At 43.8% G+C, this 17412-nt stretch overlaps 1 protein-coding gene across 9 annotated transcripts in view; it reads right to left on the reverse strand.

The window, feature by feature from the left end:
- Positions 1–1414: 1414 nt before the first annotated feature.
- CPNE1 (copine 1) overlaps positions 1415–17412 on the reverse strand; it is a 90323-nt gene continuing 74325 nt past the window's right edge. For 5 of the 9 annotated variants that reach the window (XM_050918616.1, XM_050918618.1, XM_050918617.1 and 2 more), the window contains 9 exons: positions 13420–13518; positions 12653–12739; positions 12515–12574; positions 11886–12019; positions 9617–9671; positions 9483–9534; positions 8001–8134; positions 5798–6034; positions 1415–2927 (listed from right to left, as the gene is read on the reverse strand). In XM_050918616.1, the coding sequence (XP_050774573.1) occupies positions 2811–2927; positions 5798–6034; positions 8001–8134; positions 9483–9534; positions 9617–9671; positions 11886–12019; positions 12515–12574; positions 12653–12739; positions 13420–13518 (975 nt within the window). In that variant the 3' untranslated portion in view covers positions 1415–2810. Of the gene's footprint in view, positions 2928–5797; positions 6035–6064; positions 7489–8000; positions 8135–9482; positions 9535–9616; positions 9672–11885; positions 12020–12514; positions 12575–12652; positions 12740–13419; positions 13519–13584; positions 13681–17412 lie in introns of those variants that run through there. The other 4 variants (XM_050918621.1, XM_050918622.1, XM_050918623.1 and 1 more) reach the window with 4 other exon arrangements.

Raw genomic sequence — 17412 nt, forward strand, 5'->3', positions numbered from 1 at the left:
TTCCATGTTCCAACCAATGCTTTTACTAGCCCTTTTGTTTGGGGTGGGCAAGGTGTGCTGAAGTTTTCTGGCTGTCAGTTGCTGTTAAAGTCAGTAGCCAAGAGCAGCATTCATGGAGCCCTCATGATATTTATATATTAAAGCGAAGATTAGCCGGCACGTTCAGCAGAGTGAAGGCACCAGGCAATTTGAATGATTTTGTTCTTTTAGATCCCAGCTGGCTAAGTAAAGCCCTCTGAGAACACAAGACTTTTTAAACTGTAAAATCCTTTTGGCTGTGTGAGATTCTTGGTATTTGCCTTAAGTACCATGAACCAGAAAATTATATAATAAAATAATAATTGGAGATATACCTATCTCCTAGAACTGGAAGGGACCCCTGCAGGGTCATTGAGTCCAGCCCCTTCCCTTCACTAGCAGGACCAAGTACTGATTTTTGCCCCAGATCCCTAAATGGCCCCCTCAAGGACTGAACTCACAACCCTGGGCTCAGCAGGCCAATGCTCAAACCACTGAGCTATCCCTACCCCCAATTCTAACTACTGCTGCTGAGATAAGTGTGTGGAAGTTACTTTGAGCAAATTGAGGTTATCAACTTCCAGTGTGATCAACCAATTGATTATTGAGCAGGGCTTGCCAGTTTCCTTCCACCAACTCCTACAGTGCAGGAAAGTTGGGCGGTATAGATCAGCTGGTGGAACAAAAACATTCCAAAAAGCTCATCTGGTTTGCTCCCCTGGGAGGAAACTATCCTTTGCTCATGAAACTTGAGCAGATTAACAGGTGCTTCAGAGCAGAGGCTGACAGACTTTCCAGTCATGACTAATGCTTTGCCTGAATGGGTGAAGGATTAACTAAGGGTTTGTCTACACTGCAAAGCGTTAAAGTTGGTTTCATAACAAGCTGTTGCTCCTACCCCTCCTCCATTCACATACAAAACCCTCACACACAAGTTTGGTGGTGCTTTCAACCTGGGCTAGCTGGGGTATGGGTAAGAGCCTGGGTGCCACTTTCACTTGGGCTGGTAACCCACCGCATTTGCGGTGATGACACAGGCTAACTCACTTCAGTGCTGTAGTCCTCCAATGCCTTCCCACAATTCCCCTTGTGTGCAGAGGACAGATGAGTTCTCCCACAGTTTGCTGGAGGGAAATCAGAGCAGCTCATTCTACTACAGTGCAAAGAACCATGGGATATGCCCTCTGAAGTCCTAGTCATGCAAAGCACTAGTGAAGACACAGTACCTCTGAGTTCTGTAGCGTGGCTGATCATGGGTGCTTACTTGGGTGCAGATCACATGAGCTAACTCTGCAGTGGAGGCGTAAAGCTTTCCCACTAAAGGTAATAACTGAAAAGGCACCGGCAGAATGAGAAGCAGCACAGAAAGGAACAGGAAATAAGAGCCCACATACAATTATAAAGAAAAGCAGACTCTTTATTTGGAAAACTGAAGGTGGTGAATGTTTGCTGAGCATCAACAAGGCAAAGTTATTTTATTGCCCTTTTGAACTAAACTCTCATCTCTGTTATCTCCAAACATACCCATGGGATTATTCCCATCTTGTAACAGCAAATAAAGCAGGAACATTACTTCCTGGAAATGCAGCCTCCTTCCCTTCTGTGACAGGCACACAGGACTGTCAGAGTTACAGTGCCATCTACTACGAGACAAGTGACCTGGGAAATCCCACCCTCCTGGGCACATCTGTTCTCTACACTTACCTGCTCTCTCTGCTTGTAGTTGTGGAAGCTCTCACTGGAGGGAAAGAGGGACTGACTGAGGCCTATATATAGAATCATAGAACTGGAAGGGACCTCGAGAGGTCGTCCAGTCCCCACCACACAAGCTTTGAGTGAAGGCACCATTGAAGCAATTGTTGTAAATAGATAACCTTATAAAATTACTTCTGCAAAATCTGGTAACTGAAGTTTAAAAAATATATTTGCTTTATGAAGAAAACATAATAGAAAATCACATGGCACTCTACAAAGGCACAACAAAAATTACCTGAGCCATCCAGGCAGCAGGGGGACTTTGATGCAAATCAATATGTGAGGGTTTCTATCAAGTTGACTTGGGAATAGAATAGAAACCCTCTGTCCAGCAATGCATTATCAAAGACATATATTGGCAAACATGATAGCAATTAACTCATATTCCAATAAACTCAGCATGGAAAAATGCTACTTGGTTGTCAGTTTTCTGCAGTTCCATACACCATGTGGGCTTTGAAATCTAGTCATAAGTCAGGATTGTAGTAACTACTGAAGTAACTGATTCATACGTATAAATTCTCAGAATTTGGGAGGCCAGGTTTGCTGTTTTTATTGCCTCTACTTATAATTACATCTACAGCTACATAATACATAACTCCAATCAGGGCTGGCTCTAGGCACCAGGGTTCCAAGCATGTGCTTGGGGAGGCCCTTTTCAAGTGGCAGCATTCCAGCTTTTTTTTTTTTTTTTTTTTGCTGCTTCGGCAGCGGCACTCCACGCCCTCCCCGCTCCTTTTTTTTTTTTTGCGCTTGGGGAGGCAAAAAACCTGGAGTCAGCCCTGACTCCAATTCTTCCACGTAAGAACTGCCAGTAGCTACATTTTTTCTGTGTAGCATCTCTGTAAAGAATGTTTCATTTCTAACATTCAGCAGAAACTAGAGATACATGGTGTGTAAATCAGGGAACTGAGAGTGATCCATTTCGGAGGTGCTGAGCAATAAATGATGTGCGACAGAATCTGAATACGACTGATACATAAGCAGAGATGCTCTTCCTGTTTCTTTGGAGATGTGCACGGCAGCTACCCTCTCCTCTACTCTTGCTTTGCTCCAGGTAGCTTCACAGGAGCCCAGCCCTGCATCTTGTAATAGGACACCAGCTGCTTCGGAACTTCAGCCAGGACTGTCTGGGAAAGAGCCTCCCGAGGAGCCTGCAGGAGACACCAGTGTGAGCAAACCAATGTGACAGTACATAATAAAGGGCCACGTTATCCATCAATTCCCCTCAGACAAGGAAAGACTCAAAGCGATGTCTCTATAGCTTCAGCTCTCGTCCAATAGGGATTATAGGGAATTCTGAGCAATCAGTACAGCACTCTCACTGAAATACATTAAAACACAGTAGAGAGACCAGGTGGGTGAGGTGATGTCTTTTATTGGACCAACTTCTGTTGGTCAGAGAGAAGGTTTGAGTTTACACAGAGCTCTTCCTCAGGTCTGGGAAACGTGCTCAGAGTGCCACAGCTAAATACAAGGTGGAACAGATTGTTTAGCACAAATAATTAACACATATTTCAAGGAACCATTCAACGTGAAGTGGCCCTTGAAATCAACATTGATCCAAGCTTTGACCCACTAAAACCTCAGGTAAGAGTCACTGCACAGGTGGCTCTCAGAACCCACGGCAGAACTTCCCTGTAAATACTGACAGTTTGCTGATGTGTTTGAAAAGAAAAACACAAATATCCTCTCCTGCCCAACAGATCTGCAGCCAGAAGTGCCGTTTCCATTTTGGTGAATCTATGCTAGGTTTTATCAGATTATCTCTAACAGAATCTAACAGGTTCATTCATAAATCACCAATACCGGCTGGAGCACCAATTGTCTTAATTAAGAGAAAGATGGCAGCCTCCAGTTCAGTGCGGATTACCAAGCCTGGAATCAAATCACCATCAGGAATCGATACCTGCTACTCCTAAATTCCTATTGATTGGCCTCCCCCTGCTCCCACCCTGAAGCTTGATACTAATCAACAGAAAAGAGAAACCATGAAACTTGAAACAACATCAGGGAGGGCTTCCACGGGCCCTGGTTGGAAAAACACCAGGAACTCTGATTGGTCAGAGCAGGGCATCCTATTTAAATCTAAAGAGAGGCACAGGAAGTTGTCTGAACAACTGGGCTTTACCTGGCTGCCACACTGGACCCTGCAGACTTATCTGACTCCTGACTCCTGCTTCCTTGCCTTGTTTCTGATCCTTGCCCTCAGTCTCCAACTCCAGCTCCAACCCTTGACTTGACTTCTGATTTTGCCTCCGGCTCTGACCCTTGGCTTGCCTCCCAACTCCAACTCCTGCTCCAATTGCTAGACCCAGCCTTCTACATCCCAGCCCTGACATTGAGGCCTCTTCTATACAAAAAAGTTTTTCTGTATAACCTAAGTTGTGAATTAACTGAACACCACTGTACCAGCAGTCTGTCCTCCCCACAAATGTGGCCACTCTTATTCAGTAGAAAAGTGCCCTTTTCAGTTTAGCATAAACCTTTTCCCAGGCAACAGAAGTTAACCTGAAAAGAGAGACTCTAGGTTTTTAAACTAAATTATATGGAGAACCTCATATTCCCTACTGTGCAGCCAAAGAAATAGCTTATTGCAGACAACAGCAATTCTATGAATCTGAAGAAATTTGGACCCCTTTCTAGATATATTTAGATAAAAAATATTGAGATGCTATAAGAATGCCAGACCTCCATTCCATCTAACCCCTTCACTTCCTCCTCCTGGTGCCTCTTTCCCTCCTTTGCAATATTCATGTATGTTTATTTTACCCCTCACCCTAACATGTTATGCCTATGTGGTATTATCTGGTTTTGCACCTTTGACAAGTTGTAAAGCTGCAAAATTTTATTGCAGACCTTATAAAACAGGAGGTATTTGGACCCACACAAGCTGTAAGTTGTTCACCTTTTTGCACTTTTAATTGCCTGTTTCTTTCTGAAAATCAGTAAGAAATTAATCACAAAAGCAGCAGCCACTCTTACACCACAACAGGAGAGTCCAAACAGGGTGTCATACCAATAGAACTACATGGGTACAACTGGTAAAAATCCCTGTGGGGGCAAGGCCCAAGAGGAGCCAGCCTTCCCAGTAACTGATGGGCTAATCCAGAGGTGGAGGGTGCTCAAAGAACAACAGGCCACGCTACATCAAACAGGGATCTTCCCGAGAGCGGTTTTGGTTTATTATTTGTATTCTTGTACAAGGAGCCAAGGAGCTCCAGCCACAGACCAGGCCCTGCTATGCTCGACTTGGAACTACTCCCTGGGGGTGGCCATCAGACACAGCCCCAGGAGATCTTCTCACAGTACTTTGGGACAGCTCAGCTTCTCACTGTTTCTATGCTCTTTGAAAAACGCTTTGCTATCCATGTTAAAATTAAAACGTCATTGAGAACGCCATTCTGGACAAACTCCATATAGTACAAGTTTAATTTCAACCCAAAACTTGGGGAAAAGGTGAGGCTGAATGACAACCTACAGGCAAATCAATGTGCTCCCATGAATTGTTCAGAGTGCAATCCACCAGGAACCAGGCAGGCAGGGCTAAGGTTGTAACATGCTCCGCCCTGCTGGATGCCTCCCTCCTGTGCCACTAAGGTTATGGAGGCAGAGGTCAGGCCTAGTGAGGTGACAGCAATTTAACTCACATTCCAGAGGAGATACTGCGCTCAGTCTTCTGATCTCCTGGATGCTGAGAACATAGCAGAGGCAACATACTAAGCCCCTGGTTGAATGGAAGTACCTCCACTTAGTCTCTTGTTCCTCAACTCAACAAGCTGGGAGTGCTCAGCTTCTGATGGGCAGGAAACATCTCTCAGTTCTCTTCAGGAACAGTTTCCAGAGCAATTTTGGGCCACACTTCCTCGCAGACAGCTCACTGGCTTCATACACTAATTATATGGTTAACAGATTCTCTACAAAAACACTCCTCTCTCAGATCAAACCTGTGACAATTGTATACAACAGGATCAGGATTAACAGGCTGGGTTTTTTCCTCACGTTAAAATAAAAGATAACTTACATTGAGGAACTGTCTGAAAGGCACAAACTGGACAATGTCTCGTACAGCTGGCTCCCCTGTCAAGGACTTTAATACGCCGTTGTCCCCATCGAGGAATTCCATGGCTTTGAAATCAGCATTGCCAACTCCAACGATAATAACAGACATTGGCAGTTTGGAGGCATTAACAATAGCTTGCCTGGTTTGATCCAGATCAGTGATCTCACCATCTGTGATGATCAGTAGTACAAAGTATTGCTGCAAAACATTAAATCAGGCAACAAGCGAGTTTAATATCAAACCGAATGCAAAAGAAGCCTGCCTTAGCCACTGCTCCTTTGAGGAAGGGAAAGCAGATGGTGTTGTGGATAAGGCACAAGACTGCTCCCAGTTTTGTCACACAATATATATGTGACCCCTGGCTAGTCATTTCTCCCTCTGCAACTCAGATTTTCATAATCTGGATCTAGTTTTAAAGGGGGCAGGGGGATTGAGAGGTTTAGTTCAATTAAGTTTGTAAAGAATTTTAAGATCTTTGGACAGAAAACAGTAGGGAACAACAAAGTACCATTGAAGCAAGCACAGTGGCTGCAGAACCTGCTATTTGATGCTGTTTTCCTTGCTGGTGGTATTGTTACAAAGGATAAAGAAATTAACTTTAAGGTGACTTTACACCCAAGAGAGTACCAGAGTGTGCCAGAGCCGGTCCCCTACGGATACCACTGAGGGGAAAACTTCCAGCCCTGGTGCATGTGGCGAGCGCACACACCAACAATAGAATAATGGACGTGAGCAAGCACTCTAAGAACAAGTAATTTTATCAGGCAACATAAGGCTTTTGTGTTGGTGAGACTTGGTTTTCAAATTGAATAAATGAAACCCTACAAGTTAATGGTCTGATTTTTAAACAAGCTAGGCATACAAATGCAGTGTGTGTGCAACTGTGAGCTGGATTCACATATACAGTAATGTAATTAGCCACTGACATGCACAATTACAAATTGGTGCACACAATCATGCTAACCGAGCAACCCTGCTCATCATCATGGAAGGACACTTGGACATGTCCTTGGTGGTTACACCAGTCTCTTCTCTGTTTGGGAAAGTATAAGAGCATTGGTCTCAAGTTGCAGTGGGTGAGGTCTAGGTTGGATATTAGGAAAAACTACTTCAGTAGGAGGGTGGTGAAGCACTGGAATGGGTTACCTAAGGAGGTGGTGGAATCTCCATCCTTAGAAGTTTTTAAGGCCGAGCTTGACAAAGCCCTGGCTGGGATAATTTACTTGGGGTTGGTCCTGCTTTGACCTCCTGAGGTCTCTTCCTACCCTAATCTTCTATGATTCTATGAAAGTGGTGCACTCGAAGGGGTTGAAAAATTTTAAGGGCCTCCTTACTGCCTCATTTTGTGCATCCCGTGCTGACCTGCATCCCCTCCAGAGAAGATTACTCAATTACTTCAATTCACTGGAACTGCACCAAGAAGGGAGGTAGTTCACACTGACCCCTTGTGACAGGGTGTATAAAGCCAGTAGTAGGAGTAGGGTTAAGGAACAACTCTGGGCGCAGACAACCGCACCCAGCCTCACCTGCAGAGCATGCGCCAGGTGGAAGTGGGGCCTAAAAGGCATCCAGGTAGCTCAGAAGGGAGCTGACCAGGCAGGGAGAAGGACCTGATTCTGGAGCTACTGAGGAAGAACATGGAAACTGCACCTCTGCAAAGAGAGGAACAAATCCACTAGACCCCAGACTGATTTAAGGCACTGTTTGTTCTACATTACCTTGGTTACAGACTGAAAACGCTTGACCTATAGAGTGAAGGGGTAGGAAGTGACCCAGGTAGGGCTGTGTTAAGGTGCTCCTGGGTACCTGATCTTGGTTACCCTCACAAGGCCTGGGCCAGAGTCCAGTGGAGTGGGAAGGCCTGGGCTCCCCTACCGCCCTCTAACAACTAGATGTCACCTCCATGAAGCGCCTACCATTGCACCCCACCCTATTCAGCAGTAAGCACAGAGCCAGTGTTTCACCAAGACATTACCAGGTGGAGTAAAGGTCACCTGGCCACCACAGGCTGAGTGAAATACCAAAGATCTGAGCAAGCTGGGGGAACCAAATTAGAGGAGTCCAAGCAGGGAAGGAGAAATCTCTTTGCGATTCCATTGGATCACATTCAGGGAAAGTGGAAAGGTCGAGAGTGCAGGTCTGTAACCAATAAACATGGACTTACAGCAGCTGTTCCTTGCTGTGCTGAATGAGCTGCAAATCTTGCCACGTGGTTTATAATAGGAGAGAAATTTGTTGGCCCATAGAGTCGGACCTGGGGCAGTGCCTGGCGATAAGCATCCACAATTCCTTGGATTCCTATACAACAAGAAAGTCTGAATTACCAGAAGAATATTAACATTTTACCTATCTTGCTAATTGTTTTATGAGCATTATCCTTCTGGCATGTTACAATAACCAGACACCTTTAAGATGCATATAGAAAATCATACTGGACCGATTACACAGGAGCAGTAAGGGGGCAGTGTTTGCCCAAGGTGGTAGTCAGCGTGGCCAGCGGGAACCTGCAGAGAAGCGGAGGATATACGGCAGACTCCTCCCATCTTGTACTTGCCAAATGATTTTCCAAGAAACAACACTGGTTAGTGCTACTAACATAATGCAGCTGATGTAAGTTTCCTCTACAAAAGGTCGTCTACGGCTGATGGCTGGTGTGTGCTTAGGCTGGTGATCAGCTGCGACTACCAATTTGTGCAAACACATTTATTTCTGCTGTCTCCCTCCCCGCATTTTCCTGCTTACGCATCCACTGCATATTGTCTAAATACTAAATTGTGAAGTCTCTGGGCAAAGATTATGCATTCTTTGCTTGTATAGTGCCTAGTTCAGTGGAACCATGTCCCCATTTAGGGTCCTTAGCCACTACTAGGCTAGAAATACTATTGAAAACCTTGTCTACACACGACACTTGCACTGGTTTAACTAAAACCAAGTTGTAAAAATTGATTTAGTGAAACTGTTACAAACTCTTGTGTGGACACAAACTGGTTTATTGATTTGGCTTCATTTTGCAATTTATGCTACACTCACACTGCCTGTCACACTGGTTTTAATTGCATAACTGCAGGACCAAGGCTTTCCACAAGGCTGGCATAAAGGGACAACCTTGAGGTAGCAAGGAAAGATTCTAGCCATGCAGTGGGCAACCATATTCACTCTGGGAACAAATACTTGGATTCACTCAGGAAAACTCGCAGATTTGCAATTTTCTGCTGGCCCCAGACAAGATAGAAAAACTAAAGTTTCTTAAATTTAATGATCATGTGCTAGGTACTGAATAAAGAGGGAATGAGACAGGCCTAGCTCCAAGGACTTTATAAACCAACTCAAATGAAAGAACAACAATTAAAAAGAGGATCGTAGACAAGCTACTGTTTAACACCACAGCTTTTGAGAACAAAAGAAAAATTTCAATACTTTTAAAAGCCACATTTTCAAAAGGATGAATATTTAGTGAATATTTGGGTGAAGAAATGATACATATGAATCCAGAGTATTTGGAATGAATCATCCACAAACTAAGACCTCTGCTGCCAAAAAGAGCGAACAATTGTTCCATTTCCAATTTCTGTGGGGATAAAAAACTGAATTTAAACCAGCAGTTCTCCTATTCAAGAAACATTAACAAAGACAAAGGTGTGCTTACCCTGACAATAGGGGTTGTTTGGGTTAAAGTTCAAGGCAAATTCATGAGACACCTGGGAGAGAGAACATTTACATCCATTTAGTGAAACACTGACATGCACACAAGAAGTGCTGGCAGAATTCTGAGAAACCTACCTGCCAGTTTGGAGGAACCTGCGCTCCAAACCCAAACGCAGGAAACAGCTTATCTCTGCAGGAGAAAGGGAAACAATAAGAAGCCTGAAAAATTGGGATAGCCACCCCCACACTGCCTCCCCTTATTGCTGCTTCAATTGATGGAAGACGAATGCTGCACAGGACCCAATCCTGTTCCCGCTGACATCAGCAGGAGGTGGTGCAGGTCCTGTGAAACCATGCTGCTGGGGTTCAGTGCTGCAAAGCTTGCTTTGGGTTACTGAAAAGAGGAGCTCAAATCCCCGTTCAGAACACCAAACCCCTCATCAGCAGTTTCTGCTCACATAAGACCTGCCTACAACTTAACAGCAGGGACGCTGCAGGACAGGACTGGTGTTCAGGGACAGAGCTAAGAGCGGACACTTATCCAGAGATAGTCGTTCCTCACCTTCATGAGCACCAAGATGACTCCCAGTTTTGAAAGACAGAGAGAGAGCTGCAGCCCCATGTCATTTCCAAAGTGCAGCTTAGTTGCACAGTATAAAGGAATACAAGTATGCAGCAAAACCAGCCAGTACAGGCAGATCAGCACAGGTGCATGGGATCATCTAGTCCGATGTCCACAAAACACAAGCCAGAAAATATCACTCAGCAATTCCTGTATCAAGCCCAACCACTCTGGTTGAACTAGAGCAAAGCACCTCTTTCAGCTTGGTTTACAGACTTCAAGAGATGGAGAATAAATCACATTCCTTGGTAATGGTTAACTACCCTCACTGCTAAACATTTGCACCTTATCTCCAGTTTCAATTTGTCTAGCTTTAATCTGGCAGGAATTAAAGTTCTCCACATGTAGGTACTTAGATTGATCAGGTCATCTTTTAACCTTCTCCCTGATAAACTGGGCTCCTTTAGTCTCTCACTGTAAGGTGGGTTTTTCAGTCCTTACATCATTCTTGTGCCTTTTCTCTGAACCCACCCTAATTTTCCAATCTCCCTTCTGAAGGGTGGACAACAGAACTGGACAAATATCCACATCCTTGTGGACGTCCAGCCATCAGCTCAAGCTCAACGTGGCTAAAATAGAGCTCTTGATCTTCCCCACCAAGCTCTCTCTGCTACCTCCTTTCTCAATAACTGTGGATACCACTGTCATCTTTCTTGTCACTCAGGCCCATAACTGGGATGCCATCTTCAACTCAAACCTCTCTTTAGGTCCTCACATCCTGGCTGTCTACATCCTGCTAATTTCTTCTGCATAACATCACTAAGATATGGCCTCTCCTATCCATCCGGGAAGCTAAAACTCTTCTCCAGGCTCTCCACAGCTCAATTAATGCCACATCCTTCTCTCTGGCCTGGACAAATGCAATCTTGTCCCACTGATACCCATTCAGAATGCTGCTGCCAAGACCATTGTCCTAGCCCGTTGCTCTATGGAATCTCTCTATTTGCATCCTTCCACTGCTTCCCTCTTTTCTACTGTATCAAAACACAAGCTAGCTGTCTACACTTTCAAGGCCTTTCACAGCCTATCCCCATCCTACCTACCATCTCTAATTCAGTAATGAAAGTTCACACTTCTGTGGCAAGGGGTGCATTTCCCGACCTATGCTGTGGTGCAGAATTGTGGCACACATAATTAGATGATCCAGTAGCCCAGTGATCTCATATCATTAGAGATCAAACTCAATCTTGGTCAGAGAATGGCCTTTGTCTGACCCTACTTAACCAGAGGGATGGTCACAACAACGAAGGGGCTATAGGGACTGCAGAAAGATGGTTGAGAATTCCAGTATCTCTCTCAGGACACACACTGTCCCACTGAAAAAACTAATGATATTTCAAGTTAAGAGAGGACTAAAGCCAGACAGAGCTCATCAAAACTAGAGAGCTGCTAGCAATTGTTTCCCACTGAACTGAGACTTGAACAAGCACGGCATTCAGGCATGAAATGCGTCACCAGCAACAAAAGATTAACACTTGACAGCAGCATTATACATTAACCTATAGCCCTTGACTGTCAGCACATTTTTCAGAAGCCTGTGGATGAATCAGTTAAAGCAGGGTTCTCAAACTGGGGGTCGCGAGGCTATTACATGGGGGGTCGCAAGCTGTCAGCCTCCACCCCAAACCCCGCTTTGCCTCCAGCATTTATAATGGTTTTAAATACATTAAAAAGTGTTTTTAATTGATGGGGGGTGGGGGCCACACTCAGAGGCTTGGTATGTGACAGGTGTCACCAGTACAAATGTTTGAGAACCTTTGAGTTAAAGAACCTCTTACATACGTGTCGTAATCCTGGACCACATTCCCCACACTCCAGATGGCAGTCAGGTATTCATTTATCCCATTTGGACTGATGTAGTGAAGAGAATCTGGTGACTTTGGATCTCCATTGGAGCCAGTGAAGTCTATACCCACCTGATTAAGAAGATAAGAACAGCAGGCTGCTGAAGTGTCACCAGCGTTACATGTAAGCAAGAGAAAGAAAACACTTCTATCCAGAAACTGAAGCTCACGCCTAGCCCAACACTTGTGCACATGCACATTGGCACTAAATCTCCCCAGGACCAATGAACAGTACTGCTCTGGGCCCCCTCCACTCCCTGGAAGTCATAGGCAGGCAGGCACTGGCACCTGTGACATATCCCTAGGGCACAAGTAGGCATTGGAACCCTATTCCTAGGGGATGGACAGACACCAGCTTGTTTACTGCTAGTCTAAACATAAATTACCTGAGAAGGGTTTAAGAAGCTCCCTGCCCATTAGAGTTACTGTGAGATGCAGAGCAACACTAATGACAATCAACCAAAGAAATTACTTTGAGAGATATTAGAGAGGAAAATGTCTATTATATAAAACCTCTGAATTATTATGTTGTCATTCACAAAGACATAAAGCAGGTGAGCAACTCACTGTGAAGTTAATCTGGCAGCCTCCCATGATGTAATCCAGGAAAGAGTATTCAGTTTCAATCTAAAGGAACAAATACTCAGGATTACACCTCCTCTCCTGCAGGGACAGAAAAGCTGGCAGTTTGGAACACAAGCTTACCTTGCAGGATTTTATCCTAACAATTCCAGAGTTTTTGTAGCTCTTTTTCTTTTGTTTCTTCCCAGGGTGAATGCATTCAAATTCCACCTACAGGACGCAATGCACAGAAGAGTCAGATTACTGACATACTCACCTGAAGAAAGCAGAGTTCAGGAGTTTAAACCAGAGCAGTGCAAAGGACGTGATCCAATCCAGCCCTCCCCTCCAAAAATAGTGAAATTAATGGGATTTTTAAACACACACACACAGTAAACAGACATAGATTTTAACCACTCTGCCACATGCTCTGTTTCAACAACCATATTTTAAAAATAGTCAGACTTTCCAAAGAAGTCTATTGCTCTAGAAAACTGGCCTCCTGACGGTAGGGATAAGTCAGCTATGCAGCATGAACACTCCTGGTATGTTTCCTGGGGTCTGCTGTGCTGGAGTGAACAAGAGGGGGAAGCTACTCTGCTTCTGCCCGATTCTCCAGAGACAAAGGAAAATGGAGATGATGAAAGCATGGCACTGGAACTAGACAAAGGGCACCAAAATATCTTCAGGAGGAGGAGATGCAATGGCACCCAGGAGTTACAGATTGGAGTGCTCGGGGTGCAAAATGTATTTAGTTTTCTGGGATGTGTGTTTATGACATTACAACACAAATAAAATTACTTCTGAATGTGGAGCAGAGCTCTACTATCCAACAATCTCTTGCAAACCCTTTGCAGTGAGTTATGGGCCCCTCAGCTAAAAAAAATGGGGAAGAAAAAGAAAAAGCTCACCCGAGAGCTGCCACCTGCTTTCTGCAGCTGAGACAGGTTAGTTTCAAAACTGCCTATCAAGTCATGTGACCCATCACTATCATAATCTGAACAATGTACCTGAAAGGAAAGAAACAGCCGGCAATGGACAAGGGTATTGTATCAGGGAGAATTACAGCTGCTCACCACATGATCTCTCGCTTCCAGCAGCTTTGCAGTGATGCAAGTGAACTCCCCTATTAAATCAGAACTGGTGCTTTCATCCATATCACTAACTGAAACCTGACAGTAAAAGAAACACTCAAAGTGAATCCTGGTTAGAGACAGAGAAATACCGCTACTCAGCTCCTTAGCTAACTGGCAATTAGATGCAACTCACATGCACAGCATAAGTTTTGCTTCAATCAGGATCTCTCCCCAACTAAATTGATCTGCTTTGCTAGACTACTGACTATTGTTTACTTTTATATAGGTTCAGATGTATAAACATGATTTTATTCTGCAGAAGGTACTCAACTGGAATATGGGGAAAGAAGCAGTAAGAATGCTGTACCCAACATCTTCCAAAGTCTTTCAGGTTTGCTTACATAAAAATAGTAACATGGACTGTACTGGAAATTGGCAGTTCCACAGAGCAGAAACCTAGCCTATCTTCTTTTGTATTTTGCATAGTCTCAAGGAGACTATCTATATTTGAATTATTAATCACATTTAGATCAGCCTGGAGACCTGATTCCCAAATGCTAATGCCAATGCAAGGGATCATGGCATTTAGAACATGCTAAGACCTAAATCAGTTATAGCACCACATGACGTTAGCCACTAGAAAGCGGTACGTATGAGGTTTTAATATGCACAAAACACACAGCGCATATTAAAAATCACAGAATGCAAGTACTCCAGTGGAAGCAATTGAGAACCAATGCTTACGAACTGGTGCCTTTCCCCACCTGTTCAAAAACAAACTCCATATGCTCCACAGACTTCAAAACTTACTGACTTTTGGGGATCTGGCTTTATAAAGAAAAAATTACAACAATCACAAGACACAGATCAGCACAAGCCATCTCCTCACAATCAGCTTATCCCAGTGTTCTGCTCTAATAACTGCTCAGTGAACACTCTGTATAAGGGTGTCAAACTCATTCGTTGGAGAGGCCCAAATTACATCTGTAATTATAGCCTACAGGGTTAAATTCAGATCTTACAAATGCCCCTTGATCCACTGCAGCTTTTCCCACTGGTCACAGGGAAATTTGCACAAAAATCAAGGGTGAAATGTGCCTTTACATAATAAATAATAACCAAAAGTTCAATTAAGTGTCTTATAGTCATATTAAACCTCACTCAGTGGGAAAAGCATGCTCCCTTTTATGATCACTGTTATTTCTTCCCTTTACTTCTCTTCCTTCCCCCATCTTCCTTGTTTCCTCCTTTCCTCTGCATTCCCTACTCTGCAGCCACTTTCAGTTTCCATCATGAGCTTCTCTCCCAGCCCTTTCATCACCCCATCTGCTAAAACCATTTGCAATTAAACAGATAATGCTCACATTTCACAGAATCCCAGGGTTGGAAGGGACCTCAGGAGATCATCTAGTCCAACCCCCTGCTCAAAGCAGGGCCAATCTCCAGACAGACTTTTGCCCCAGATCCCTAAATGGCCTCCTCAAGGATTGAACTCACAACCCTGGGTTTAGCAGCCAATGCTCAAAGCACTGAGCTGTCCCTCCCCCCTTAAAGCATTGAGGCTGCAGAAATACCAACCTGATGAGCTAACAGGACAGGGAGTTCTCACCTCAGAACCATATATCCTCTCCACTTAAAGAGCTACTACATTCTCCCTTGTATCTTGGTGGGGAAAGAAGCCCAGTAAGTCATCAGAATCCACTTACTCTTTTCCCAGTAAACTCACACCTGATCACAGGATGGGGTATTTCAGAGATTGAGGCTATCTTTTTTATGCCGATGGAAGAGCTCTCTCCCAATGGCATAGAGCGTCTTCTGTACCAGTACAGCTGCGTCGCTGTAGCGTTGTATGTATAGACATGGGCTACCATTGCTAGACTGTTATGATGCTCAGAAGGAAACAAACATTTCTGAAACGCGCTCTTTTGAGCTATAATGGGCAATCACAGGCTGTCAACACTGACTGCATCAGCGGCCAGCTAGCAATATTGTAGGGAACAGGCCATAACCCAAATGTCAGCAAGTATTTATCCCTGCATTTTGTCCAATATTTTGTGGGACCCAAGAGGTCCTCAAAGTGAATAAAGGATGCTCGGCCTCCTAAAAATGAAACTACCATAATTCACAGAAGGAAGTGGCTTCTGCTCTACCCCTTATGTCATCAGATTGATGGGCAGCTATTTTCTTCTTTAAAATCTTGTTTTACGTTTACACGAAGAACTAATTTCAATGAAAGATGACTTTGATGGAAAGGAATTGCATCAGTTTAAAAAACAAAAAAGAATCAAGGACACCAATTTCTGTCACAAGTTGAACAAGTTACTTATTTTAAAAAACAAAAAAAGCAAGAAAATCCTGTCAAGGTCACTCTCTGCATCACAATGCAGCAGGATAGTAGTGCAGTGTGCAAAAGAATTACTGAAATATTAGTTAGTGTCAGCACTAATTTGAGGAAATCAAACCACACCTGTTTATCCTGAACTTTGGTTAAATACTCTTGACCCAAAATATCCTCACACAAAAGACCTGCAAAGCTGATGTCCAGAAGCCAAACCAAACAAATTAGACTTTGGTGCCCATGTTAAATCATTTGAACAGTTATACTAATGTATCCGGAGCACAGTGTGGAGGCCTGATTCAGTGATTGCTATGCAGCATGTAGTCATGATAATCTATGAGCAGCGTCTACACGAAGCTTAGGAAGCCCCCAAAAGTAGACTGACTGAGGGTTCTGTGACGCAAAAGCTGGACATGATGGCAATGAGTCAAAAAAGGGGCACACATCTTGTCCAATCACTCTCTCACCAGGATGTAATTAGATTAAAATCAGGGGCTGGACAACTTGAGATCGTTAAAGATCCTATGACATTTTCCCCCAGTGCCTCACCAAATTCTGACGTGATATTGTCTTCTTCAGTGCTATTAAACCACGGTTGTCCTTCAATCCAAACTCACCTTTCCACAATCAAAGGACAATCAAAGGACAATACATCCCTTCTTCACAGGCATGTTGTGGAGTTTGTTTAAATGTTTGTGAATGCTTTGAGGTCCTTGACTGAAAGGCACTATGTGGAAGTATATTATTAGCATACAGTTGCCCTGAAGTGACAAATACGGATTCCTACTGTAAAGCACAGCTTTCAGAGCCTAGCACACAAAACAGTAAATAATGAAATGCCCCCACTCTATGCCATGCTTGCAAAGTACCGAGGATTTTAATCTAGCATCAATTTGACAAAGAGGGACAACAAACATTACCAACATGGGCCTAGTCAGTGTGTCTCTCGGGTCTCAAATGTCTTTGGGCCAAGAGGATTCCTCTTTTTTGGATATGGTCAGGTTTTTCCCCAATTATGAAGTACATTAACTTATCACTGAAATCTTTTACCCCATATTCAGCACCCCAAGTCATACTTCACACCCTTTCTCCTTTTTAATAATCTCAGTAATTCTTTGGATTTACCATGCTGCATACACACATTGACTGGCATGCATGCCTTTTGCTAAACCTTTAAGATCTGATTCCCAGCACAAGGCTTCCTCACAGGCACAGTGAGACAGGAAAACCTAGAAAGAAATGTTTTTTGGGTTGACTGACCAGATAAAAGGCTGGTTTAGGAAGAACAGCATGTGGTTTTGAATTCATTTATTGTGGAAAGAGTATATTTTTAGACTGCACCTCTAATCAGAAACTTCAGTGAATTAAGATTAGGTAAACTACATGGGGTGTTTTAGGATACAGCAAACTGTCTTATGAACGTGGAGTATTATGCTGAAGACCTACTCATGACCATGAGTCAGATAGAGCCATTTATTGTATGTAAGAGC

Source organism: Gopherus flavomarginatus, chromosome 11 (genome assembly GCF_025201925.1).
Source record: "Gopherus flavomarginatus isolate rGopFla2 chromosome 11, rGopFla2.mat.asm, whole genome shotgun sequence".
NCBI classification, from domain to species: domain Eukaryota; kingdom Metazoa; phylum Chordata; order Testudines; family Testudinidae; genus Gopherus; species Gopherus flavomarginatus.